The sequence below is a fragment of the Malania oleifera genome, chromosome 2, assembly GCF_029873635.1.
Source record: "Malania oleifera isolate guangnan ecotype guangnan chromosome 2, ASM2987363v1, whole genome shotgun sequence".
NCBI lineage: Eukaryota > Viridiplantae > Streptophyta > Magnoliopsida > Santalales > Ximeniaceae > Malania > Malania oleifera.
This window is the reverse complement of record NC_080418.1, coordinates 6,681,947-6,707,350: the sequence shown is the minus strand read 5'-3', so window position 1 is coordinate 6,707,350 and position 25,404 is coordinate 6,681,947. Positions and strand designations below refer to the sequence as shown.

Here is a 25,404-nt window from a genome sequence, read left to right as displayed (position 1 = left end):
AAGAGGCATACAGTTCAAAGTGGAACATGTTTACAAGGAGGCGAATAAAAGTGCAGATTTCTTTGCCAAATAGGGTGAATCTAGTATTTCTCGATCATATGGTTGCCAAGATGATCTTCCTCAACAAGTCAGGAGAATGATTCGATTGGACTTGTTGGGTTTTCCTTCTTTGCGCTCATGATGTTTTGTGTTAATTCACTTTTAGTGGTTTAGTTTCTTAGTTTTTTGGTTGCTGGTGTTTGGTTTTTTGGTTTGGTTTATGTTGGTTAAGTTAGTTTTAGGGTCTTGGAATTTTGTTTTTATTGTCCCAAAGTCTCAAAATTGTAACCACGGTTTTCCTCCGCCATAAGTGAGGGGTTTTCTAATAAAGATTAGGAGGTGCCGCCCTCTCTTACCAAAATATATATATATATAGGCCCGAGTCAAACATCCAATTGCTTCGATTTGAATTATTCAGATGATGCCTTAGAAATCAAGATTTCGGACCCTTCACTTTTCCATCTACTCAAATTCCCAATGTTGTTCACTTCATCAGTCTCCTTGTCAATAATTGCTTGGTCCACTATATCTCTCACTCTACCTTGCAGTGCCATTTTAGCAAACTCATGAAGGTTCAAGCCATCTTTGAATGGTTCATCAATGGGTCTCCTTCCAGTGAACATTTCCAGCAAGAGTATGCCATAGCTGTAGACTTCTCCATGAGTTGACACGTGAATGCCGATGCCGTATTCTGTAGTTCATGGTAACTCCCATTCATAATTTCAGAGTGTCATGCAATTATCACAAAAAAAGATATGAAGTTGGACATATGATGATGCCATCTGGATGACTAGTGCGCCCAGAAAGAGCGAAAAGAGTTATTATTCCTGTTGCAACACCTTCATTAGATAAACTTTACTTCGTAAGATAATTGTAATTTGACAGTGTTACCTGGATGGTTCCCTTAATTCCAAGTGAACTGAATTTATTGAAAGTAGCATCTCTACCAGAGTTTGAAAGGATCCTTTCCAATCCAAAATCACTTACATGAGCATTCAGATCGTCGTCTAGAAGAACATTGCTAGGCTTTAAGTCACAGTGAACGATGGGTGTTTGGCACTCATGATGCAGGTAATGCAAAGCAAAGGCCACACCTATTGCAATGTTTATTCTTTGAAGAAGGGTTAAATTCCGCTTGTTTTCCTGACCAGCTTCTGGATGCAGCCAAGTCTCTAAGCTCCCATTTGGCATGAACTCATACACTAATGCTTTGAACTCATTACCCTCAAAGTCAGTTCTTGAGCAAGCAGTTAAAACCTTAACTAGGTTTCGATGCCGGATGTTCCTCAGGGCTTCGCATACTGCCATGAAGCTCTTGGAAGCTCCTTTCTGTTCAAGCTTCGGTACCTTGATTGCAACATTTGCTTCATCTGGACCAAGAATTCCTTTATATACTCTGCCAAAGCTACCTGAACCAACCAAGTTGCTCAAATAGAATCCACCAGTTGCATTGCGAAGCACTTCATATGAAACTTTTGGGCAAACATGCCCAAAAGAAGTAGCAAAAATAGGCTTCTTCAGCTTCCGCATCTGACACAGAAATAAAAGCCAATATCAATGCTAATAATAAAGCAGCACCAACTATCAGTACTATCAACTTTAGAAGAATATAATTAAGGGGTTTATCAGATCTTTGCAGAGGGCATGCTTGCAGCTGCAACTCTTGGATCCCCCCACAAAGCTTGCTGTTGCGGAAAACTTAAATAGAACTTGCATTTCTGAAAACTCCCTGTAGAGGTGCTTGACCGTGCTTCTCCCTCAAGATTGTTGAGAGACAAATTTAAATTTTGCAAAGAAAAAGGGTTTGCCAAGTGTTTGGGAATTTGGCCAGACAAATTGTTGTGGGAAAGATCTAAATATACTATATTCTTCAACTCAGTCGTGTAGGGAATGACTCCTTCAAACAAGTTGCCCTGCATATTAAGTCGTTCCAAAGCTAAACAGCTCCCTAGCATGCTTGGGATTTCTCCAGAAAATTTTTTGTTTGATATATCTAGTACTACAAGATTTGTCAAGCTTCCAACTTCTGGTGGCAGGTTACCAGTCAATGAGTCATCAGACAAGTTCAGGAAAATAGTAAGAGATGAAAGACTGACAAGCTGCTTGGGTAAAGAGCCATTGAATTTGTTATGGGAAAGATTAGGAAATGAAGATGCTGACAATTTGCCAAACTTAGAGGTATACTTCCTTCTAAGCTTTTATTACTTCAATCAAGCGAGAGAGACTGCCTATAGAGGGTGGGATCTGCCCAGTCAAGTTATTTATTTCAAGAGACAATCCAGTCAGTTTTGAAAGCTCCCCAATTGAAGTGGGGATGTTGCCTGTGAAGAAGTTACCCTGCATGCACAGTTGAATTAAGTTGGCGAGGTTTGAAATCCCTTCAAGGAATGCTTCCCCAATACTATTTCCTCCCACAGTTAGCCATGTCATTTTGGTTGAGAGATTGGTTATTGAGATGGCTGCAATTGGTCAAAGATGTCAAAAAACTCAACTCATCAACTCCATAACTTCCAAGAAAATTATTTCCCACATTAAGCCTCCGCAAGTTCTGAAGTTGTCCAAAAGTCATTGGTATGTTACCCGTGAAATTGTTATAAGGAAAATCAAGATCTTGAAGATTTGAAGCATTGGACAATGAAGCTGGAATGGGGCCCCAAAATTGATTGCCTCCAATAAGAAATGACGTGAGATTTGGAAGAGCAAGGCCAGTGTCCAGCCTGAGGCTGCCGAAAAACTGGTTGCTATCCAAGAATATGATTTCAAGAGAGGATAGATTGTACAGCGAAGGAGGAAACACAGCAGAGATTATTTAGCCCCACCAGGAAACTTTTCATTTGGGCTACTGTATCTGGGATTTCTCCCTCCAAATTATTATAAGTTAGTAGAAGCTGTTGGAGAGAGGAAAGGTTTCCTAGAGAAGCAGGGAACCTCCCTGTAAGATTGTTGCTGGTTAGGGATAGCATCACAAGCTTTGATAATGACCCAAGTTCGGAAAGGATTTGATGTTCAAGAAAACTGTAATCTAGTTCAAGATTCATGTGGTTGGAAAAATGAGAAGATTGGCAGGAATTGCCCCCACTGAAAGAATTATAGGTCAAGTTCAAATTTTGGAGCCTGAGCAACCGACCAAAATCCAGAGGAATTGCACCGTAGAAGAATTATTTGCCAGGTTGATTGACTGGAGGAATGAAAGATTACCTATGTGAGGCGATATGGTTCCACTCAACTTCTTACTGCTTTGGTCCAAACCAGAAACTCTTTGGTACTGTCTCATGAAGCCATAGGTAACTCCAGTCCACTGGCAGAAATGGAGAAATTATTCCAAGAGGCTAGGGCCACCAGAGGATCACTGATTATTTGAGACTTGGAACTCTTGCAATTGAAGTAAGTTGGTTTCATTTACAAGTCTAGCTGCAGAAACAGACCCTGAAGCTGATGACATGAAGAACAATAGAAGGACTGGGCAGAAGGTTAGTGAGAAAAACTGGGTTAAAATCCAAATGGGAAGCTCCATTTGTGGAGGGAAACCAGTACAGCTACCACTGAGAAAAGCTGAGATGTTCTGTGGTTGTAAGCTGCGTATATTGGTAACTAACTTAACGACCTTTTCAATGATCATCCTTCTACTGTTAATAAAATACCCTTATCTCATTTTCTTAGTCCAACTTTGGCACCAAGATAAGAGAACATAGAAGTACCTGTCTCTGGGATAGTCTATAGCAAGTTAGGCTCTATGATTGCAACACAAATTATATGAGACGCTGGCGAGAATGACAAGTCAAGCTTTCTGTAACTATTTTTATGCTTGTGATTTTGATTGCTGAAATTGAATGTTTGTAATTGTTGAAAAGGAATGCTACAGGAAGGGGCACTTGGTGATGAAAGCAGCAAGCAATACTAATGTAAATAAGTCATGCCCAAACTAATCTGACTTCTTCCTCTGCTGACACCAACATAAGGTATTTTAGTTGCTTTGTTGCATTGTTTCTGAATAGCAAAATTGCAGGCATAATAATCCCTGATTTTGATTTGTTTTTCATTATTTTGTTGAGTATATCTTATAATCATTGAATTCCCCTAGTTTTAAATAACTCAAACCATGAATTTAGTTATATTTTCCTGATGACAATTTTTCCATAAAAAAAATATTACCTAAGTATCAAAAATAGAACTCACCCAATTTTTTCCGTTAATTTTCATTTATGCTTTTTGTTATTCCTTCCCACTTTGTTCTCTACTAGATATGCTTCTTATCTCTATTCGTTGACTGAAGCATGATGATTTGTTTTTCAGTCCTCAAATGAGACTGGGATTCAATTTTTTAACATTCGAGTAGATTAGGTAATTGCCTGCTCTTTCGGGCTTTTGAGTAGGCACCACCTCTATATATATATATATATATATATATATATATATATATATATGCAAGACCATTTCAAATGGAAGGAAGAAAACCCTTCTACCAGCTCGAGAAGTGATGTAACACACTTTACCTTGAAATAAAAAGAAGTAAAAAACCCTACCAGAATTTTTAAGTTGATGGATATAATTTTTGTCACTAGCCACATAAGATTCGTGTTGAAATGTACAGGATGACTTAATAAATGCCTCCGTTGCATCTTGTTGCATTCTAGGAACTAGGAAGTTTCAGTAGCAGAGAAGCTGCCTAAGATAAAGCCTTTCCCATGCATCTTCCATAAGTGATAAAACCCTGCTCCAACAAAGATTGCATTTCAAGTAACTTTTGTCTTCTTCCCAGAGGATAATGGCATTATGTTTGTCTCAATCTTTTTGTTGTTCCGGTGCGGCCAAAGGCAAGCTTGATCCGATTCTGCTGTACCCCTAGGTTCTGTTTGCCTTAAAATACAAATACTTTTCCATGCACAACCACATGCATTAACATCATGGATTTGCAACAATTAACACAATAATTTCTACACATACTTGAACAAACATTAATCTATAGCAGCAAAAGTTCTGGATTAGGCCTCAAAAGCCTTGAACAACATGAAAAAGTTGGTGAAAAACTAAAATTACAAGATCTCAAATATGTCGAACTCTTGAAGAGAAGGATCCAACCTCTATCTTTACGCAGCCTTTCAAAATCTCCCACGGTCCAATGAACAACAGGATTCGTTCATACATGTCAACCATCAAGTCCAAAAGGCCCTTGCCAAACATGCAGTAATGAATAGCTAAGCTACTGGTTTGTTTGTTTCTATGGTTGCACCCTCCCACACTAATACCAACTTCAGGAAACAATACTTTATAAGCAGGGTCGCAGATACTGATTCATTCGGTATAGTGCATTTTATGATTCCAGTCCATACCACTATTAGACAGTTTGAGCTTCTGTGCCCCTGAAATTTTTTGGGAAAATATTCTCCACATAATTCTTTTAATAGGATGTCATCTATCAGATCTGTGATGGCGATCCTCATCTCTATCTCTATGACGATGGGAGGAAGAATCGCGATGATGACCTGATTGTTTCTCCCATCCCCTCTTATCTTGGTCTTCTCTTAGAAAGGATTCAGATTCATGCCTTCTGGATCTCTTTTCCCCCCTCCTATCATAGTCTTCTCTTGAATTAGGATCAGTGTTCTGCCTCACTGTTTTTTTCTCAGTTCCTCGTCTATCCCCATCTTCCTTGAGGTTCCTTTCCTTCTCCTTTTGTTCCAGTCGCCTCTCGAGGTCTCTACTGTCACGATCTCTGGCATTCAGTTCACTTCGCCAACGGTGGTTTTCCACTTCCCCATCATAGCCCCTTCGTCTGGAATTTCTTGGTTCTTTGTCACCTGATCTAGACCCCTCATCAACCGTCAAACCTGGAACACGAGTCAATGGACCAGATCTTTTTTCACTCTTTGTTGATCCCTCAAACTTGTCATGACCCCATCTTGAACTTTTATCTTCAGGTCCCCACCCTGTATTTGCTGCTCGCTGAGTTCAGAAAAAGTTAAGGACAAATAAGTATTATATGAAATAATAGACCCATAATTATACAGTAAGAAGAAAAAAAGCAGCACCAAGTGTCTTCAACATATATGAAAGTTATGAGCACACGTGCCTGTCCACCAACTCGTCAAACTAAATTATTCAGTCAGCAGGTCAGTAATAAAATTAGCTTGACTATTACCTGAATATAGTTTGTTTGAACCATATTTAAAAGTGATAAAAATTCAAAGCCTACTGTTTTAACAACCTTCTCAACGTCAATTATCAGCATTCATCAAATGTACAGTGAATGTTGAACTTTACAATAATTAAGGGAAAGGCTATCAATTCAGGACTTTGGAATGGGCTAAAACTAAAGTTTGGCACAACCCATGTGAAAATGCTAGCTAAACGAGAAGCCAACAAGCCTAAAATATTTTTTAGAGGATAATAAATAACTTATAAACTTGTTTCCAAAGTACCATGCAAAGCCTTATCCTTGTCTCGGCATTAGTAAATCCAATACATAACATGTAGCATGAGACAAGTAACAACAATGTCATGAACTAGTTGCATTTAGCAATCAATAATAGAACTCCAGTTACCTAAAATTTCTAAATGAATAAAGTTAATATTTAGCCCTAAAATATGAAATTGACCCATAATGAACTTGCAAGCACACTATTATAAACTAATTGTTAACCCTTATGTTTGCACCCTTGTAGGAAGCTAAACTGGTGGTGTGTGACAAGGATTGGTCAGACACATACTAAAAATGCCCCAACTTTGGAATCCCTCCAACCATGGTACTAAAACTTGGATCAGGCTGGTCCGTCTGACCAACGAAGCCACCCCAAGTTAAGATCATGCCCCCAGAACTGAGAATCCCATGAACAAGCATTGACATGGGCCAGCTGGCTGACCCTATCAAAACCAGGATGAATTAGACTAAAACAGGGTCACTGCGGATCAACTTGGTCTCTTTTAGTTAAAAAAAAAAAAGGTGCAGCAACAAGAAATCAAACTCCGAACCTGAATGTATCTTGAGCCTGTGCATTACCACTACTATATTGATTTGTTTGTTTTTTAACCAAGTAATAGATATAAAAATAGTTAACATACATGTAAACCCCCCTGGGCCCCCACACACCAAATAAATTGTTAATTGAGTCAATAATAACTTTAAGAAAATTCAAATTTTATCTAGAATGTGTTGGTATTTATTTTTTTTGCACTAATTGGCTATAAATTATTATGGTCAGCATTTTTGTATTGTTGTAATATATATGGGCAAAAGACACTATAATTTCATGCCGAGTGCCGACCAGTTTGACCACTATTTTAACCAACTGACCCGACTGAACCAATGCCTTTTCTGAATTACACACTGGTCCACTTTTTAAACCATGCATTCAACATTAAAAAAAAAAAAACCCTTTACCCCTACTTCCCACACTTGAGCTTCCTAGAAGATTTGCTTGATTCTCTCTAAGCCCTCTCTGGAACATCCAATTCTCTCTAAGCCCTCTCTGGAACATCCACTGCTTGCGTGGAATGCAAGTCTGCCTCCTTTTCAAGAACCCCATCACATTTTGGCAAATTCCACTTGTGAGTGAAGGTACAGGTTAATGTTTAAGAGAAGGCTGGGTACTCAACTAGAAGCTTTTGGCACTCTACCAACCCAAGACATCGAGAATGGGAAAACTAAGTGATCATCAAACCGAGCGCCAAGAATCCTAGGACTTTGCCACCTACATGGCCCATATGCAAATGTTCCAATCTTCCCAAGGGAAGATGTTTGGTGTTTTTCTGGAGAATAGTAAAATATTTAACCAAACAGTAGCCACCATCAAATCAAATGATTCCCACATCCATGATCCACCTCAACTTCACAACCTTAAGGGACAATCGCAGCAGCCAACCTGCCCCCAAGTGGAAACAATGACTTTCCTTGTGGTCGTGAGGGACATGATACAACATGCCACCAGCCCAATATCCTTATAGGTCAAACCCCACAACGGCCTCTCTCTTAGACACCACCTTCTAAAGAGATAATTCCTACCATGCTCTCGCATCTACTGCACTCCTAGCACAAGTTACCACACTCGTGTACCTCGAACTCCCATTGCATCTAATTCCTCCCCTGACATCACTAAGGAATAACTGGACAAGATTTTGGATGGGCAGTAGGAGGAATCTGTTCTATCTAGACTGAATTTCAATTTGCCTTGTTAAAGCTCAACATCAATTGTTGGCCCACAACCTAACAGCTTAAATTTTTAGGTAAAGTGGTAATCTAACATAGTAGCAGAGCTAGTTATGAGGAGGTCCTGGGTTCTAGTCTCATTCCAGAGTTTATCGTGTGTTGTTTAAAAAATTATTGTATTCCCTATAATAGGTGTTATTTATCGTGTGTCTATCCCTCCACGTGCTATCAGGCCACACATGCGGGGGAGTGCTAAAGCTTGATTTACATTGTTGGCCCACAACCTAACAGCTTGAGCTTTTAGGTAAAGCGGATCTAACACTTGCATTGCTTGGGTTGTTTGCAAGCCTTATACCAAGGACTATGCCAGTCCCAAATTCATAAAATTTATGATAGCAGATATTGTAAATTGCTAAATCAAAAAACAAATGTTGTAACTGCTCCAATAAATTTTCAATCAAGAAGACATGTTATGTAACAATGCAAAACTCTTTATTCTAGGTATCTTATGTTGAAATGAAATTGTGAAAAGTATATTCAGCCTTCATAAGATACGAGTACATGCTAACATTTTTGTTTTTTTTTTATAGAAAAAGAAATTCATTAGACAGAATAAGAATACAATCAGGAGAAGAGGCATCTCCTTAACAAAGTCACCCAGGGAAAACAAAATAAGAAAACCAAAAGTGTAAAAAACAGCCCAAGGAATTCAGCACAGCCTAAGAATTTACAAGAAAATGCCAATCCCACTGAATATCTGAGTAGCATATCCCATTGAAATTATCATTACCCACACACCACAGAGAAGCCAGAAATAGAATCTTCTCCCACACCAACAAAAATGCTAATTCCTTCCCTGAAAATATATGCAAGTTCCATTCCTCCCACAAACCCCAAAATACTGCAAATAAAATCCATAGCACTTTTCCTTCCTTCCTCCTACCACACCCAACAAAAGATATTGCTAATAACTCCTCCATTATCCCTGGACAAACCCTACTTTCTCCAAAATAACTAAATAACTTGTTCCAAACCTTCCATGAAAATTAAAATGCAAGAAAAGATGCAGAACAGATTCTGAGCAGTTAAAACAAAGCATGCATATTTCTGGAGGGAGAACCTTAAAAGGCCTCCTAATCAGCATTAAGTTATTAGTATTTATCCTATTAAGCACAACTAACCAAATAAAATATTTGTTCAGCTTTTGAACATCGTTAGACTTTTGTTCTGTTTTAAAAAGAGTGAAAATAAAGAAAAAGAAAATACAGAATATAGATTCATTCAAAGTACATTCATAAATAAATGAACAAATAAAGAGAAACGTGTGTACAAAACACTCAAGAGGAAGAATGCTACAATTAAATAAAGGCAACACCCTGACCTCCTAAACCAACCTGTAGTAGTATCCTCTGCTTTAAACAACCAGTTAGGCCTCAGTCAACCTCATCTCAGTGATAACAATAAATCTCCTCTCAATATGCCTCACCATGCTCTGCTAAGACTTAATGGAAGAGATAACACCTCTAGATTCCTCCAAGCAGGCTAATATCTATCCAATTTGAATCCCAAAAATCTGCAGAACTCTATATAGTGCAAATTGTAGAATCCAACTGAGGCTTGGACAAAGAATCCTAAGGAATGCTAAGAATTTGAGTATTTGACAATGTCAGGATTGCTTTTGATTGTATTCCAATGAATTAGGGATTATGATTACTAACAACCATTTTTTAACATAAAATTATGGTGAAGAGCAACTGAGCAAGAGAAGATAAGAACTAGAAAACCTCATTCATCGGATAACCCTATTCATATTTTATATCAATTTGCAATATATTATAAAGATTATATTTTATCATATTACAATTGTATTTGAATTATGGTTACAATTACAAATTCATGTAAAATTATGGTGAAAAGAAAATTTCCAGTCAATCACAGTTTTTATCATATCGTCAAATATTTTCATCTTATAGAAGTTTTTGATGCAGAAAACTATGCCTGATATTAGCAAAGCTAACATGATTTTCAAGAATAGGTTGTTTCATATGTTCTACAAGCCAAAGGAGTACTTTAATGGTGTTTTAGCATATTTAATTATTTTTAGTATTAGGGGCTTAAAAAGAATTTCCATATTTCAGATTAAGGGTCATGATACAAATTAGGTTATTGATGAATTTTATTTTCTTCTATATAAATAAATCTTGTACTAGCACAACAATAGATACAAAAAATAGAGACTTTTACATAAATTTCTTGGCAGGTTTGCAATTTTCTCTTAATGCCGAGATTCCACTAAAATTATCTTTTATGGGACTCATAAAAGGCTATAGTCAGACTCGTAAGGTTTAAACTTAAAAATATCAAAATTAGCCTTGTCAGTCCTGTTGATGTGTACTGTTCACACAGCCTCTAAACAGCCCCAAACCAAACCCCTTTTGCTTTTTAATTTACACTAAAACAAACCATAATTTCTCTAAATTTCAAATCCTAACAATTTCCAGGTATCCACCCTATAGTGATAGTCAAATAACCAAATTCAGGAATGCAAGCCTGTCTGACATCAAATTTTGGAATCAGAGAAAATGTTTATGACTTGGAAGTTGTTGATTTGAAGGCTAATTTGGGCATGATGGAAGAAAATTCAGCCATCAAGAAATGAGGAATTATGTAAAAGCAATTATGTAAGAGGTTTGATGATTTAACAATGCTCTTGGAAAAGAGACAGACATAGGTCAAGGATTTTGATTGGAGAAAGGAAAGGAAAATAAGAAGGAAATTCATTTTTCATTATATTTTCTCTCTGCCAAATACTGCTAAAAAAGAAAATTTCTTCTAATTAAATTAAAATTAAGAAAAATCAAATGTTAATGATGCATAAAATCAAATTTTCGTTCAATGATTTGATATATTTATTGTTTTATTTCTCATTTTTCTTCATAACCAAACATGAAAAAGTGGATTCCCTCATATTTTCCTTTCCTTTCCTTTCCCTAACATTTTTCAAGATCCAAACGGGGCCATAGAGACACTAGATGATCTCACAATTGGAATCATGAATGTGAGGTAAAATGTAGTTTTGGGGTGGAAAATCAGCCAAGAAGCAACATGCAAGGGATATTGTTGCTTAAGACTTGAAAGTTTTAAATTTTGGAATCGGAAAAACAGTGGAAAATCAACCAAGAAGCATCATGCAAGAGATATTTTGTTGCTCAAGACTTGAATCCAAAAAACAATGTGACAAGAAAGGTATGCATTGAGAAGATGTTAATGCTTTTTTGGAAAATTAAATTTTAGGGAATTTCTAGTTTGACTCAAGTCTAAAAAGGGCATCCTGAGCCACAAGGCTGCTTGTTTTGCAAGGGTGGGGGGAGGGTTGTCATAATGCACACAGCATTACCCCTACTTTTATGCAGAGAATTGTTTCCTTGGACTCAAACATGCGACCAAACCGGTAAAGAAGGAGCAACCTTACCTTAGATCCAAGGCCCGCCCAATCACAAAGGAGCAATCTTCTAGTTTGGCTCAAGTCTATAGATGATTTTTTTGAATGCAATAATATACCTGAAAATATAAAAATATGCATTCTCAAATCAAAATTGAAGGGTAAAGCACATTTATGGTGGTAATGGGGCACAGTATCGAGGAAAAGCTTCAAATTGCCTTGAAAATGAACAAACAATACTTTCCTTCCTACAACCAATTTAGCCTTGAAAATGAACGATTGCACAACTTCAAGTGTTTTGGTGGTTTGGAATCTCAAGCCAAATTAGCCAATGTGTTTTTCTCCTCAGAGATAGCAAGCAATCACCTCGAGAGTACCAATCTCTTTTATTCTCATAGTCGAACTAATGAAGGCATTAATCAGCACGCATTAAGGATCAATTGACAATTGTCTACATAATTATTGTGCACTTTAAGCCCCAGAACTACCATATAGATTCCTTTAAGCGGGACCATCCAACACATACAAAAAATTGAAATATCAGGTGTACTCGTCACTCTCAAAACTGAGGAAGGATCAGTGCAATTGGCAGAAGACATGATAGTCTAGGTGGAAGTGAGAAGTGTAGTCTCATGCTTGCAAGAATGAAAAACACGAGATGAAGCATCTTGATGTTGAGAAGATTCAAAAGGAGATGACGCAATTTCTATGCGCTACGAGGTTAAGAAGGTAAACATGAGTAGTTTGCACAGTTCTTTTTCTCATAGAAGAAAGATGCAAAGAACCATTGCGCATCCTCCCGCTCGCTTTTTCCTTTACCATGATGGCCCTCACTACCATTATGTTCATGGAAATCAGTGGAAGAATCGCCATCCTCTCTGTCTCCTTGAACCTATGTCAAAAGCATCATCTCTACCATCAGCACTATTCACTTTGATCCTGCTACTAAAACTCATAGTTGTTCCTCGAGGATCTCCTCCTCCCAAATCAAATTTATGAATAGTGTCTGGAACCAGAGGTGGCTCGTACATCTCCTCCTCCCAAATCATATTTAAGAATAGCGTCTCGAACCAAAGGTGGATTGTACATCTCATATGGCCCCTTCAATGACGACATTGTCTCCACACCTCAACATCAACCAAATATCTTGATGAACCTATAAGCCACAAGGATCATCTTCAAACACCTCCCATAAGCAAGGATACAAAGATAATACCATACATATACATTGAAGTGTCAAAGAAAAAAACAAAAACATAATCATTCAACTAAAAAAATGTTCTATCATAGTAGCGCAAGCCATCTTTCAACCAAATGTTGTGGAGAGCTGAAAGGCTTCTTCAGCAAAGAAGGCAAACTCCATGCTCCCTAACCACCAACTCCTTTATTATCCTTTCTTTGCTTTAGGAAGGTGAAGGAGCCCCAAGCATGCATCAAGAAACAAGGCATGATCCTAGGGTGAAGGTTGGATAAATGTCATGGATGCTATCCTTCAAATAGGCAATCCAACCTACCGTAATCCCCCCAAATCATCTTCTACCCAAAATGCATGATGCCTTGACATGAGAAGGAAAGTTCCCCCTATATTATATTAAGAATTAACATAGTGATCATCAAAACACTTTAGCAAAGTGATCTCCTGAGAAATCCCCTAATCGTAATTGACCAAATGCACCATTTGGTGAGTACAACTGTCTAGACTTTTCTCTTAAGTCCACACATAACTGCATGTCTTTAATCATAGCAGGAATACATTTTGAGTAGCTCTAGGTGAGGAAACCAAGTCCTAGTCCTCTATCTCTTAGCTAGACATTACATCAAAGGATACCCAAGAGAAAAAGTTTAAATGTAAATTAAAGCTCTGATTGCCTGAGAAATTCTTATTATATGGGCAAATATGAAGTCCTTTTCACTTCCGATATAAACCAACCACCCTAGACCATAGATCAGCACACACCCATGATTTGAATCTCTTCCTAAGCTAACAAAAAAGGTGGACCTCGACCAAGGAGCAAATTGCTTCCAAAATAATATTTATAGAGACATAATCAATGTAGGTCAACCTTGAGAATTGATCCATTGATTGTGAATGTGCTCTTGATATAATTTCGACCGACAATCTAGAGATCTAAGGTAGAAGATCCCAATCCGATAGCAATGACACCACCCCATCTTGATGGAAATAGGAAACACCTCTGAACTACCTCCTCCATCTAGCCAAGGGGCCACATTGCGAAAGCGCCAGCAAGCAAATAAGGTTGCTAACATGTTCTTCGTCACTTCTTCCCATATATCGAACATGCAACCATCAGTTTGTCCCCTCATCATACTACAAGTGGAAAAGAGATCCAGTGTATGAATTACTAGTGAGATACTTTTCCTTTGAATCCTACATGCAACGCCATAGGAGGGTGGCAATTGATTGATCCAACATGCAGCGCCTATTTCCTCAACGACGACCCCTATTTTTCCTATTGTCTTGTCCTCAAATGAATTGAACCTCAATAGCACTTAAACATCCTCAAGTGTTGGATTGGCAAGTACATAACCATGTTTTATGTTGATTTCTATTTAGTTGAGCACTCATAAGGATCATGTTTAGCACATTTGCATTATCTTCTCCAAAAAATGGATGTAGCACCTTACACCCAAATCATTGTGGGAGTTCACCATTCTCCATCCAAAATCTCAACACTCAGATCATTAGGATATAAGGCCGCCTATCAAACCTTGACTCAAGAGCAATCAACTACAACTCCAGCTCCTCAATGGTAGGTCAATATCTTTTCCTTTCTCCTCGCCTTTGCCTAGAAGCAATTACCTGTGATAGTGTGGACCAGCCACTTTTCTTGCATTGGAATGGTTGGGAAGCTTCCAACCTCGCATGTCAGTTGTGCTTTCCTAGTCTATGGTTTCCACATGTGAGCAACCCTCCTCTCCTAGTTACCCTCCTTTTGCTAAGAAGGTGATTTCTCTAAACTAGTATCTACCTACTTGGCATCCTCCTCATATAACGAACAATTCTCCTCTACCAGCATAATTCTCTTAATTGTGATTCTTACATGTGCCATGTGAAAGGGGTGCCTAGTATATTCTACATGCTACAATCAACCCAACATGAGAGAACGGGTTAACCCAAGCAATACCTCGAATAAAAGCCACTCAAAATGTTTATGATTTCTCATGCCTTGTCCCTCTCCAAGTTCACTCTAACCAGAAATACAAGTTAAAACAAGGCGTCTGTCTCCAAAATCCCAACATGTCTACACATGAAACCCATCACATGTTACGGTCATTCTGCATGACATAACCTTATTTACTAGTAAATGGAACAGTAAAAAATCATGCTTTGAGAAACTAGAAGTGGATAGAATAGCTGCAGAAACATGTTTGCAGAAAATAACACTTATAAGAAGGGGTTAAAATTAAGACTCTTTTCTAAATGAGAACTTTATAAAAACTTCCAGGCTTCTTTTAATCCTTACATAAGAAAAATATAGAAATTATTACGATCTCAAAAAGTTGAGAGCAAGAGAATTCAAATGCGAAAAAGCATAATTAACGCTGTAGAATAGACCAAAAAGAGAAAGCATTCATTGCACCATCAAAAACTATTTAGAAGAAAACCAGAGACAGAAGGCAGCAATGCTAGTAGAGTTTTTAAAGCCAGAAACTTGTATTATGCTAAAAACTGACCATAAATTAAAATCCTAATTGCCAACCAGCTGCCTTACATAATTGCAAACCCAGTTTATATTCCATCCATAAGAACAGAAATGACAAGACCAGTAAGGGAGTGCAATGTGGTTTTTCCTTCAAAAATTCATTAAGTTATGGTTCAGCTATCAAAAGCATTAAAAAAAATCTAGAATATTAAAAATAATGATGTTAGTCCACAAGGATGCTTTATCTTACTTGCTCGTCATGGGAAAATTTGCATCCAGCTCCACGATTGCATTCCCCTCTTTGGAAAGCCCGACATACACCTCGTGCCTCCCTTTTCTGCTGTTCTGCCTCTTCATCTTCTTCTTCTTTCTTTTTATATTTACTAACATGATCAACCCTTATAATTCGACCAAGAATTTGAGCACCATTTAAATTATCTGTACGGAAAATTAAAGCAGCAAACAAGTTTATTTTAAATTTCACAGCCGTTATGCGTGTGCAAATGCACACAAACACATTTGCACCCATGAGAGAGAGAGAGAGAGAGACCAACCTACGGCAAGATTTGTGCTTCTTTGATCCTCATATGCAATAAAGGCAAAACCTTTTGACTTCCCAGTTCCTTTATCTCTAACAAGATTAACATCAACTATCTCTCCGCATCTGCAATCAGAAAAAACAGATTTCAAAGGCCAATATAAGTACTTTTATTCTCATATAAAAATTTAGAATTACCAAGAAAATAAGTTGAAAAAAATAGCATTTTAAAAATAACATAAAAAAATATATATAAAAGATCATTATGTATCATGTTGCCACCCTTTTGATCATTGCCCTTTGGTTCTTGAATCTAATCCTGTTAAGTGGGGCCCTACTCCGTTTAGATTTAAAAACATATGGTTGACTCATCCGGATTTTCAGAGCTTGGTTAGGAATTGGTGGGGTGAGTGCACTATGGAAGTTTTGGAAGGTTTTTGTTTTATGAAAAGATTAAGATATGTGAAAGAGAAGTTAAAAAACTGGAATAAGGACTTTTGGTGATGTTCAGTCTAGAGAAAAACGTACTCTTGAGGTACTGGGTGCGATTGATAGAATGGTTGAAAGCCTGAAAAGGGACCTCTTTCTGAGGACATTGTGGATGAGTCCAATTATCTAATGAGTTTGAACAAACTGTTTTTAAAAAAGAGATGAGTTGGAGACAGAAATCTTGAATGTATTGGGTTAGGAACGAGGATTGTAATTCTAGGCTTTTCCAAAAGGTGACGATCAGTAGGAGGAGAAGGAACTTTATTAAAGAACTTGAGAACAATAGGGAAGGCTATTAGGGATCCTAACCACATTGCTGGCCTGACTACTGAATTTTGCAAGAATCTCTTTTTAAAGGAGGATGATAGTAGAGTTACGATTAAGGGGCTGGATTGGTGTCCTCCATCAACTAATAAAGCTGCTTGGCTAGAGAGACCTTTTGAGGAAGAGGAGATTAAAAGCTTAATTTTTGAGATGGATAGAGAAAAGGCACCAGGCCAGATGGTTCTACTATGGTTTTCTTTCGAGATAGTTGGGAGACCTCCTCAAAGTATTTCTTAAATCCTTTCACAATGGAGTGGTGGGGAGGAGTTTGAATTCCACTTTTATTACCTTGGTCCCCAAAAAAGATGGTTCGGTTAAAGTCAAGGACTTTAGTCCTATTAGCTTGGTAACTAGTGTGTGTAAGATTTTGACTAAGGCATTATCGAAGAGGTTAGCTATTGTTTAAAAGGACACCATCTCTCTTACCCAAAGTGCTTTTGTAGGTAACAAACAGATATTAGATGCTGCCTTGATTGCTAATGGGGTGCTTGATGATGTTGTTCATAGGAATAAGAGGGGTCTTGTGCTGAAACTGGATTTTGAGAAAACTTATGATTTTTTCTATCCTAGTAAATGATGAGGCCAAGTCTTGGTATCATGCATCCAGGGGCCTAAAAGACAGGGAGATCCTCCTTCTCCCTATCTCTTTACTATCGTAGTTGATGTCTTGAGTAGGATGATTGAGAGAGTAGTCGATAGAGGGTTGGTGGAGAGGGCTAAGGTAGGTTATGAGAATTGCATCATTTCTCATCTTCAGTTTGCAGATGATACTATTCTCTTCCTACGAAATAACATAAGCTACTCCTCTAATTTGTTGACTATCTTACAGATGTTTGAGAAAGTCCGGGCTAAAAATTAATTTCTCTAAGAGTGGTCTAGCAGGTTTGAGTATAAATGTAGATTATTTTTCTAGGCTAGCTAGTTGTGCTGTTTTGACTTGGCCTACTTATTTAGGTGTCCCCCTTGATGGTAATCCCAATGCACACTCTTTCTAGCACCTTTTTTTTAGAGAGTGGCCAGGCGACGGGACGGGTGGATTTGGTAGGAAGGAGCATTCTTCACTTTCGGGGTTCGTATTACAATTATCCATGCTTATCTATCTTCTACCCTTTGTATTACCTGTCAGATTTCTAGGGAATAAATTAGGAAATTCTAATTTTTAAAATCTGAAATTACTATTTCAGTTCTAGTAGTTTCAGTTTCCTGTTTTCTAGCCTAGATATCTGTTGATTTGATTTGCTGATTTTGTGGCCTGCCTAATATGGTGGCCTTCCTCTACTATTTATCTTGTAATCGTGTCTCTTGAAATTCAATAAGAATGGTTATTCTTCTTCTAAAAAATCCTTCATGGTATCAGAGCCTCATGCTCTTTTCTTCTGATGATGTCGTATAAGTCAGCAATGACCGGCGCCCAAAGAAATCCTATCAGCTCTTCCAGTACTTCCAAAACCATTCCACCCAATCCCACTATTCCTCCCAAGTCTGTATCTGCTGATTATTATTCCCAGAATTCAGCCCTTTATCTCACGGTTACAAAACTCAATGGGCGTTTGAAACAATGGTGCGAGCATTGCAAAAAACCATGGCATACGAAGGAGACGTGTTGGAAGCTTCATGGTAAACCAGCAAATTGGAAGCCAGAATCCAAAAGTGACAATCACACCTACCAAGCCACTGCTGAAGAGACTCAAGAGTCTTCTACCAACTCGGATGTAGTCCCTTTTACCAAGGAGCAATTAGAGCACCTGTACAAATTGTTTCAATCTCCAAAACTGCCCTTAACTCCGTCTTGTTTTTTGGTACATAAGGGTAACTCTCTTGCTAATGCATTTTTAGGTGTTATTCCTAATTCTGTTCATTCTTAGATAATTGATTCTGGTGCAATTGATCATATGACTGGTTGCTCCAAATTGCTCTCATCCCTATAGTCCGTGTGCAAGCAATAAAAAGGTCAAAATTGCAGATGGTTCACTTTCCGTAATTGTTGGGATAGGAACTAACAAACTCACTTCGCCGTTAACTCTCCATGATGTGCTCCACGTTCAAATTTGTCTTGCAATTTGTTGTCCATCAGTAAAATTACCTTTGATCGTCAATGTCAAGCTAATTTCTACTCTTCTTATTGTGAGTTTCAGGAATTGACCACGGGGAGGATGATTGGCAGTAAGGAAAAAGATGGACTCTATTATTTTGACGATAGACCTAACTCGAGTAGACAATGTCAAAGTACTTGCTCAAATTTTGTTTCTATTTTCAAAGATAATATTATCATGTTATGGCATTATAGGTTAGGTCATCCTAGTTTTCAATATTTAAAATACTTGTTTCCCAGTTTATTTCGGAATAAAATTCCATCTTCTTTTCAATGTGAAGTTTGTTAGTTTGCTAAACATCATCGTGCATACTTTTCCACCCAACCCTACAACGAACTACACCATTTAATGTGATTCATAGTGATATATGGGGCCCATGCAGAACATCTACGTATTCTGGAAAAAAAAATGGTTTGTGACCTTTATTGATGATCACACGAGATTAAGTTGGGTTTATTTGATAAAGGAAAAATCTAAAGTGGAAACAAATTTCATAAAATTTTATACCATGGTACAAGCACAATTTCAAAAAAATATTCAAATATTGCTGAGTGATAATGGTCGAGAATATTTCAAAAACATTTTGGGCCAATTTTTTCTTGAAAAAGGAATTGTTCATCAAAGCTTTTGTGTCGACACTCCACAACAAAATGGTTTGGCTGAAAGAAAAAACAAACACTTATTGGAAGTAGCTTGGGCATTGCTTTTTACCAATCAGGTACCTAAATATCTTTGGAGTGAAGTCGTTCTTACTGCTACATATCTCATAAATAGAACGCCTAATAAGGTTTTAAGCTTTGAAACACCTTTTAATGTTTTTCGTAAGTTTTATCCAACAAATTGGTTGTCTTCTTCTTTACCACTTAAGATATTTGGTTGTACCGCTTTTGTTCATATTCATAGTCATAATCGAGGAAAACTTGAACCCTGGGCCACAAAATGTGTGTTTGTTGGTTATGCTCCCACTCAAAAGGAGTATAAATGTTTTGAACCTAGTTCCAAAAAAATGTTTGTTACCATGGATATTACATTCTTTGAATTACATCCCTATTTTATGCCTCATCTTTAGGGGGGAACGAAAACTAAGATTCGGTTGTGTTTCATGACTTTTTCCAGACTGAAGACTCGCAAAATGATCATTCTCCAACTTTGATTATTCAACCTGAAAACCCAAGCTTTATTAACCAGGAGAAAGTGAGTCGAGTTTTTTAGATAATAAAAAGCAGGTCTTCCTACAGTGCCATCTCATGATGTTCATGATTCTATAATGACTAACAAATGAGAAATAGAAAAAAAAAAACACCACAACGTTGGTACCATTTGACATTGTCTACTCACGATAGAGGACAACTCAAAAGAAAGGGTCTTCCAATCCTTTACACTATCCAGAATTCGTAAACCCTCTAGGTAATGTCCTCACCAAGCCTTTACCTCATGTTCAGTCCATTTCATCTTCGAGTTATGAGTCCTCTAGTTCTGAACCCGAGTCTGGTTCCAATCCTAAATTCGATGATTCTAAACTTCCCATTGCTGTCCGGAAGGGTGTGAGGTCTTGCACCCAACATCCATTGTCCAATTATGTGTCATATGAAAATCTCTCACCCATTTTTCATGCTTTTACCTCACAATTGTCTTGTATGGAGATGACTAATACTGTGCAGGATGCTCTGAAAGTTCCTAAGTGGAAGGAGGCTGTCTTCGAGGAGATGAAAGCTCTTGAAAAAAATGGCACGTGGGAGTTAGTTGATCTACCAAGAGGAAAGACAACTGTAGGGTGCAAATGAGTGTTTACAGTCAAGTATAAAGATGATGGTTCCCTAGAACGATATAAAGCTCGATTGGTTGTCAAGGGATTCACTCAAACCTATGGCATTGATTACTTGGAGACATTCGCCCCAGTCGCAAGCTACACTCTGTAAGAGTTCTTTTGTCACTTGCCGCTAATTGTGACTAGCCTCTGCAATAGTTGGACGAAAAAAATGCATTTCTAAATGGAGACCTAGAGGAAAAAGTGTACATGGATGCACCTCCAACATTTGGTGAAAAGTTTGCCACAAAGGTGTGTAAACTGAAGAAGTTCTTATATGGGTTAAAACAGTCACCAAGAGCCTAGTCTGAGAAATTCACTCAATTTGTTAAAAGTTAGAGGTATACTCAAGGGCAAGGTGATCATACGATGTTTATAAGACATTCATAGGATGGGAAGATAGCGATACTGATTGTGTATGTATACGATATAATTCTCACTGGAGAAGACGTACTTGAGATGAACCAATTGAAGACTTCCCTCTCATCAACATTTGAGATCGAGGACTTAGGATCTCTGAGGAATTTCCTTGGAATGGAGGTTGTTCAGTTGAAGAAAGGGATTGTTGTCTCCCAACGGAAGTATGTCCTTGACCTCTTTAAGGAGACTAGGATGAGCGGTTGTAGGCCAGCAAACACTCCAATAGATCCCAATCAGAAACTTGGAGATGACAAGGAAGGTGATCCAATGAATACAACTTGATATCAAAACTTGGTGGGAAAGTTAATTTACTTATCACATACACGGCCCGATATTGCTTTTTTTGTGAGTTTGGTAAGCCGTAAGCCAGTTTATTATATTCTCAGATACCTGAAGAGTACACCAAGCAAGGGTTACTCTTCCAGAAGACCACACAGCAAAACATAAAGGCATACACTGATGCATATTGGGCAGGCTCAGTTATTGACAGGAGATCCACATCAGGATACTGTGCTTATGTCTGGGAAAAAATATGGTCACATGGCGAAGCAAGAAATAGAATGTGGTTGCAAGGAGCAATGCCGAGGCAGAATATAGGGCTATGGCTAACAGAGTTTGTGAGATGCTATGGCTGAAGAGAATTCTTGAAGAGCCGCTGATGCCGGTGAACAAGCCAATGAAGTTGTATTGTGACAACAAAGCTGCCATAAGTATTGCTCAAAATCCAGTACAACATGATCGCACGAAGCATGTAGAGATTGACAGACACTTCATAAAAGATAAGATTGATAGTGGAGTTGTTTGCATGCCTTTTGTTCCTACTACTCAATAAATAGTTGACATCTTCGCCAAAGGACTTTTCAAACCTAGTTTTGAGCTCTTTGTAAGCAAGTTGGGCATGATAGATATCTACGCTACAACTTGAGGAGGGTGTTGGATTTCTAGGGAATAAATTAGGAAATTCTATATTTTAAAATCTGAAATTACAATTTCAGTTTCTAGTAGTTTCAGTTTCTTGTTTTCTAGCCTAGAGATCTGCTGATTTGATTTGCTGATTTGTGGTGATTTGATTTGCTGATTTTGTGGCGTTCCTGATTTGGTAGCCTTCCTCTACTATTTATCTTGTAATCGTGTCTCTTGAAATTCAATAAGAACGGTTATTCTTCTTCTAAAAAATCCTTCATTACCTTTCTGTTTTTAAAATCCTGCGGGATTAGCAAGGAGGCTTATAAATTAATGAGGAATTTCTTATAGCTGGTGGGGAGAGGGTTGTAGAGATCATCTTGTAGGTTGGAAGATTGTTTGTACGCCTATAAGGGAGGGAAGTTTGGGTCTCAATAACTTGGCGCCCATAAGGGAGGGAAGCTTGGGTCTCGGTAACTTGGTGTCCAAAAACATCTCTTTGGTGGGGAAATGGTTGTCACACTTTCCTTTAGAACCTAATTCTCTTTAGAACAAGGTAATTCGCAGTAAATTTGGAATGTTACAAAATGGGTGGGATGCTAAAGTGGGAATTAACATTACTTATTTGAGTCCTTGGAAATTTGTATATTAGATTTATGATTATTTCCTTCTTAAAGTGCATTATACAGTAGGTAATGAGGAGCCAATTCGCTTTTGGGAGATCATTGGGTGGGGGAGATGCCTTTGGCTGGTACTTTCCCTCGTCTATTTTGTTTATTTGGAATGCTACAAAATGGGTGGGGTGCTAAAGTGGGAATTAACATTACTTATTCGAGTCCTTGGAAGTTTGTATCTTAGATTTATGACTATTTCCTTCCTAAAGTGCATTATACAGTGGGTAATGGGGAATGTATTCACTTTTGGGAGGATTATTGGGTGGGTGAGATGCCTTTGGCTAGCACATTCCTTTGTCTTTTTCATTTATCAAATCTTCATGACACCCCGATTTCTGCTTTTTTTTCTTTCGCAAGAAGATGGCCATTCTTGGAACTTCCATTTTGGGAGAAATCTAAATGAAAGAGAGATTAACGAGATGGTTCTTTTGACTGGTTTGCTCAATTCTTTTCATGTTCATTTGGGGAGTGATAATAGGGTTTGGAGTTTAGATCCTTCTAGGGAGTTCTCTTGTAAATCTTTTTTCACCTACTTGACTTGTGATTCTACTGCAGATCCTTTTGCTTTGTATCCTTTGTTTTGGAAAGCAAAAGCTTCCTTAAAAATAAAAGCTTTCATTTGGACTACAAAGAATAAATACCAATGATTTGCTTCAGAAGAGAAAACCTAATAAGGCCTATCTCCCAACATGTGTCCTTTGCATGAGGAGTGAAGAGACTTGTGCACATCTCTTTCTTCATTGCCCTTTCACGATGGCTATTTGGAATAAGTTATTTGGTATATTTGATGAAAATTGGGTCTGCCCATACACTTTGAAGGCCTTTTGTACCATAACTTTTAGGGGTTTTGGCAAAGGAAGGGATAGGAAAGCTCTATGGTGTTGCACCATTATGGCTATTATTTGGTGTGTTTGGTTGGACACAAACACTTGAATATTCAAAGGTGTGGCTACTAATAACAATTTGCTTTGGAGTAAAGTAGTATATCTTGCATAGTTGTGGGTGTCAGCAAATTTTTTTTTCATCATGTTTCTCTAGAAGACTTGCAGCATGATTAGTTGGCCCTGTTACATTAAGTTTGGTTCTATTTTGGTTACTTTCTTTGTAACTAGTTCTTATTGATGTAAAGGGAGGATTTCTTAGTCTCAATGTCTTTTATTATTTTATTTTCCTTTCTCTTTCTAATTTTCTAATGCACATTCTTCTCTCTTTTAATACAACTCTTTGTTTATCAAAAAAGGAAAAAACAAATTGTATCATGGATGATAGGAATTCCTCTTTCACTAAAAATTCACAATTATCAATTCCCTCAAATGCTTTGCACCTGCTCTAGGCACATAGTAAATTGTTTTTGAAAATACTTCATCTACGAAACTGACGACTCATTATCAGCAACAAAATGGACCCAAAATGATGTAATTTGGGCATTGCACTACCATTTAAATTTTATTATGAAGTATAATCAGAGGAATTTGAATAGTCTTTGAGCTTGTTAACCTCTCTCTCTCTCTCTCTCTCTCTCTCCACACGTCTCCCATTCTCTTCTCAAGAAAAACAAACCCATGCCATCATTTATAGCTTCTCAGTAACCCTAATGCCTGCTTTAACACATTAGTAGAAACTCTTGTACGTTGTTCTTTTGAATATTTTGCCACCATACAATTTTAGACTGCCAAAACATAACTCTCAGACTTCAAAACCCATCATGCGCCACTAAAACCACAAATCCTCCACAAGCCATTCATAGGATCTACCTCAATTGTAGTTTCTCAACACTAGGTGTCCTAATTTTGCGTATAACTAGAACTACACCAGCCATGAAATTAATTAACAAAGGCATGAATAATGAAATTAAGGACTTAGAACATGTTATAGCAAGAAGGGCTTACACCGCCGATGGAAGATGACCCATTATGTCAGTACCAAAACACCTTCCATACCTCTAATATCCATGCACTATATTCTCTATAAAGATATATATGCCACAGACATGGGGGGTAGAGTGATTTGTCCTTGTACTTGTGTTCAGTTGCCCAAAACAACTCCTTGGACCACCAATTTGAACGATAGAGACTTAGGAGACTATTAATTTGAACATTTCATGGTCCCTATCTGTAACAAACAATCAAACATGCCATCTCCCAAGCTTAAAACTGCATCTCAAGCTCTGAATGGTGAAAAGTAACAAACGAGAGCATTTTCAGTAAAAAACGAGAGCATTTTCTTCGTCTCACTAATGTTTGTATACTACGTCACCCACTTGAAGACGCAACTCAGAAAAGAAGCACTTAAGAATAAAATGGGCACCAATGTTTATTCTAATTCTCTGTGCAAACTAACTATATTGTTTATAAAAGAATCTAAAAACCAGATAAACTTACTGCGCAAAAACCGCAAGGAGATCACCTTCGGTGAGATCAAATGGAATGCCACCGACAAAAACATAAGCAGAGTCCTTATACTTTGCATGCCATGAAGCTTCTTCAGATACGCCTAAAGCCGCTTCCTTGGAATTGATCTTTTGTATGCGTTTGACTAGTGTTAAAGGATTCATTTCTTGACCTAAATGTTCAAATTTCAAAGACTCTGTCTCGACTTCCCAAACCCTACGCCGAGCCCGACGAGACGAAACGGCGCTCGCCGCCGGTCTCTGTGTGTGCTAGGTGGGTTTGACCTCGGCGAGAAAAGGCGTTCCGTGGAGGCGATTTGGGAGGTTTCGGTAAGGAGGAGGTGAAGGTTTCGGAGACGGTGAGGAGTGTAACTGGGGAAGGCAGGCGTCGAGTTCAGGACGACGGATCTAACTGCTGCTCCCCCGCCTGTGCTTCAGATCAGCAATCAACCGGGTCGGGTTGCAACCGATTTAACCC

At 38.0% G+C, this 25,404-nt stretch overlaps 2 protein-coding genes across 2 annotated transcripts; both read right to left on the bottom strand.

Moving 5' to 3' along the window:
• Positions 1 to 449: 449 nt before the first annotated feature.
• Positions 450 to 3,658, bottom strand: LOC131147653 (LRR receptor-like serine/threonine-protein kinase EFR). The gene is made up of 6 exons (XM_058097164.1): positions 3,443 to 3,658; positions 3,238 to 3,337; positions 2,245 to 2,498; positions 1,902 to 2,138; positions 899 to 1,569; positions 450 to 648 (listed from the first exon to the last, which is right to left on the bottom strand). Exons 1-6 carry the CDS (start codon positions 3,656 to 3,658, stop codon positions 450 to 452), a joined length of 1,677 nt encoding a protein of 558 aa, XP_057953147.1.
• A 1,325-nt stretch (positions 3,659 to 4,983) lies between these two features.
• LOC131149526 (zinc finger CCCH domain-containing protein 25) lies at positions 4,984 to 25,404 on the bottom strand. Its single transcript, XM_058100050.1, has 4 exons — positions 24,919 to 25,404; positions 15,844 to 15,953; positions 15,540 to 15,727; positions 4,984 to 5,982 (listed from the first exon to the last, which is right to left on the bottom strand). Exons 1-4 carry the CDS (start codon positions 25,089 to 25,091, stop codon positions 5,449 to 5,451), a joined length of 1,005 nt encoding a protein of 334 aa, XP_057956033.1. The 5' UTR covers positions 25,092 to 25,404; the 3' UTR covers positions 4,984 to 5,448.

What these genes read in the sequence shown, in the direction of transcription:
- LOC131147653 (XM_058097164.1), bottom strand. Translation starts at nt 3,658, where the DNA reads ATGATCATTGAAAAGGTCGTTAAGTTAGTTACCAATATACGCAGCTTA. An exon ending in GTCTCTCTCGCTTGATTGAA is followed by an intron (nt 2,139 to 2,244) that starts GTAATAAAAGCT and finishes TTACCCAAGCAG; the next exon opens with CTTGTCAGTCTTTCATCTCT. An exon ending in AATTACAATTATCTTACGAA is followed by an intron (nt 649 to 898) that starts GTAAAGTTTATC and finishes GTTCACTGGAAG; the next exon opens with GAGACCCATTGATGAACCAT.
- LOC131149526 (XM_058100050.1), bottom strand. Translation starts at nt 25,091, where the DNA reads ATGAATCCTTTAACACTAGTCAAACGCATACAAAAGATCAATTCCAAG. An exon ending in AAGCACAAATCTTGCCGTAG is followed by an intron (nt 15,728 to 15,843) that starts GTTGGTCTCTCT and finishes TTTTCCGTACAG; the next exon opens with ATAATTTAAATGGTGCTCAA. An exon ending in AATTTTCCCATGACGAGCAA is followed by an intron (nt 5,983 to 15,539) that starts GTAAGATAAAGC and finishes TTCTGAACTCAG; the next exon opens with CGAGCAGCAAATACAGGGTG.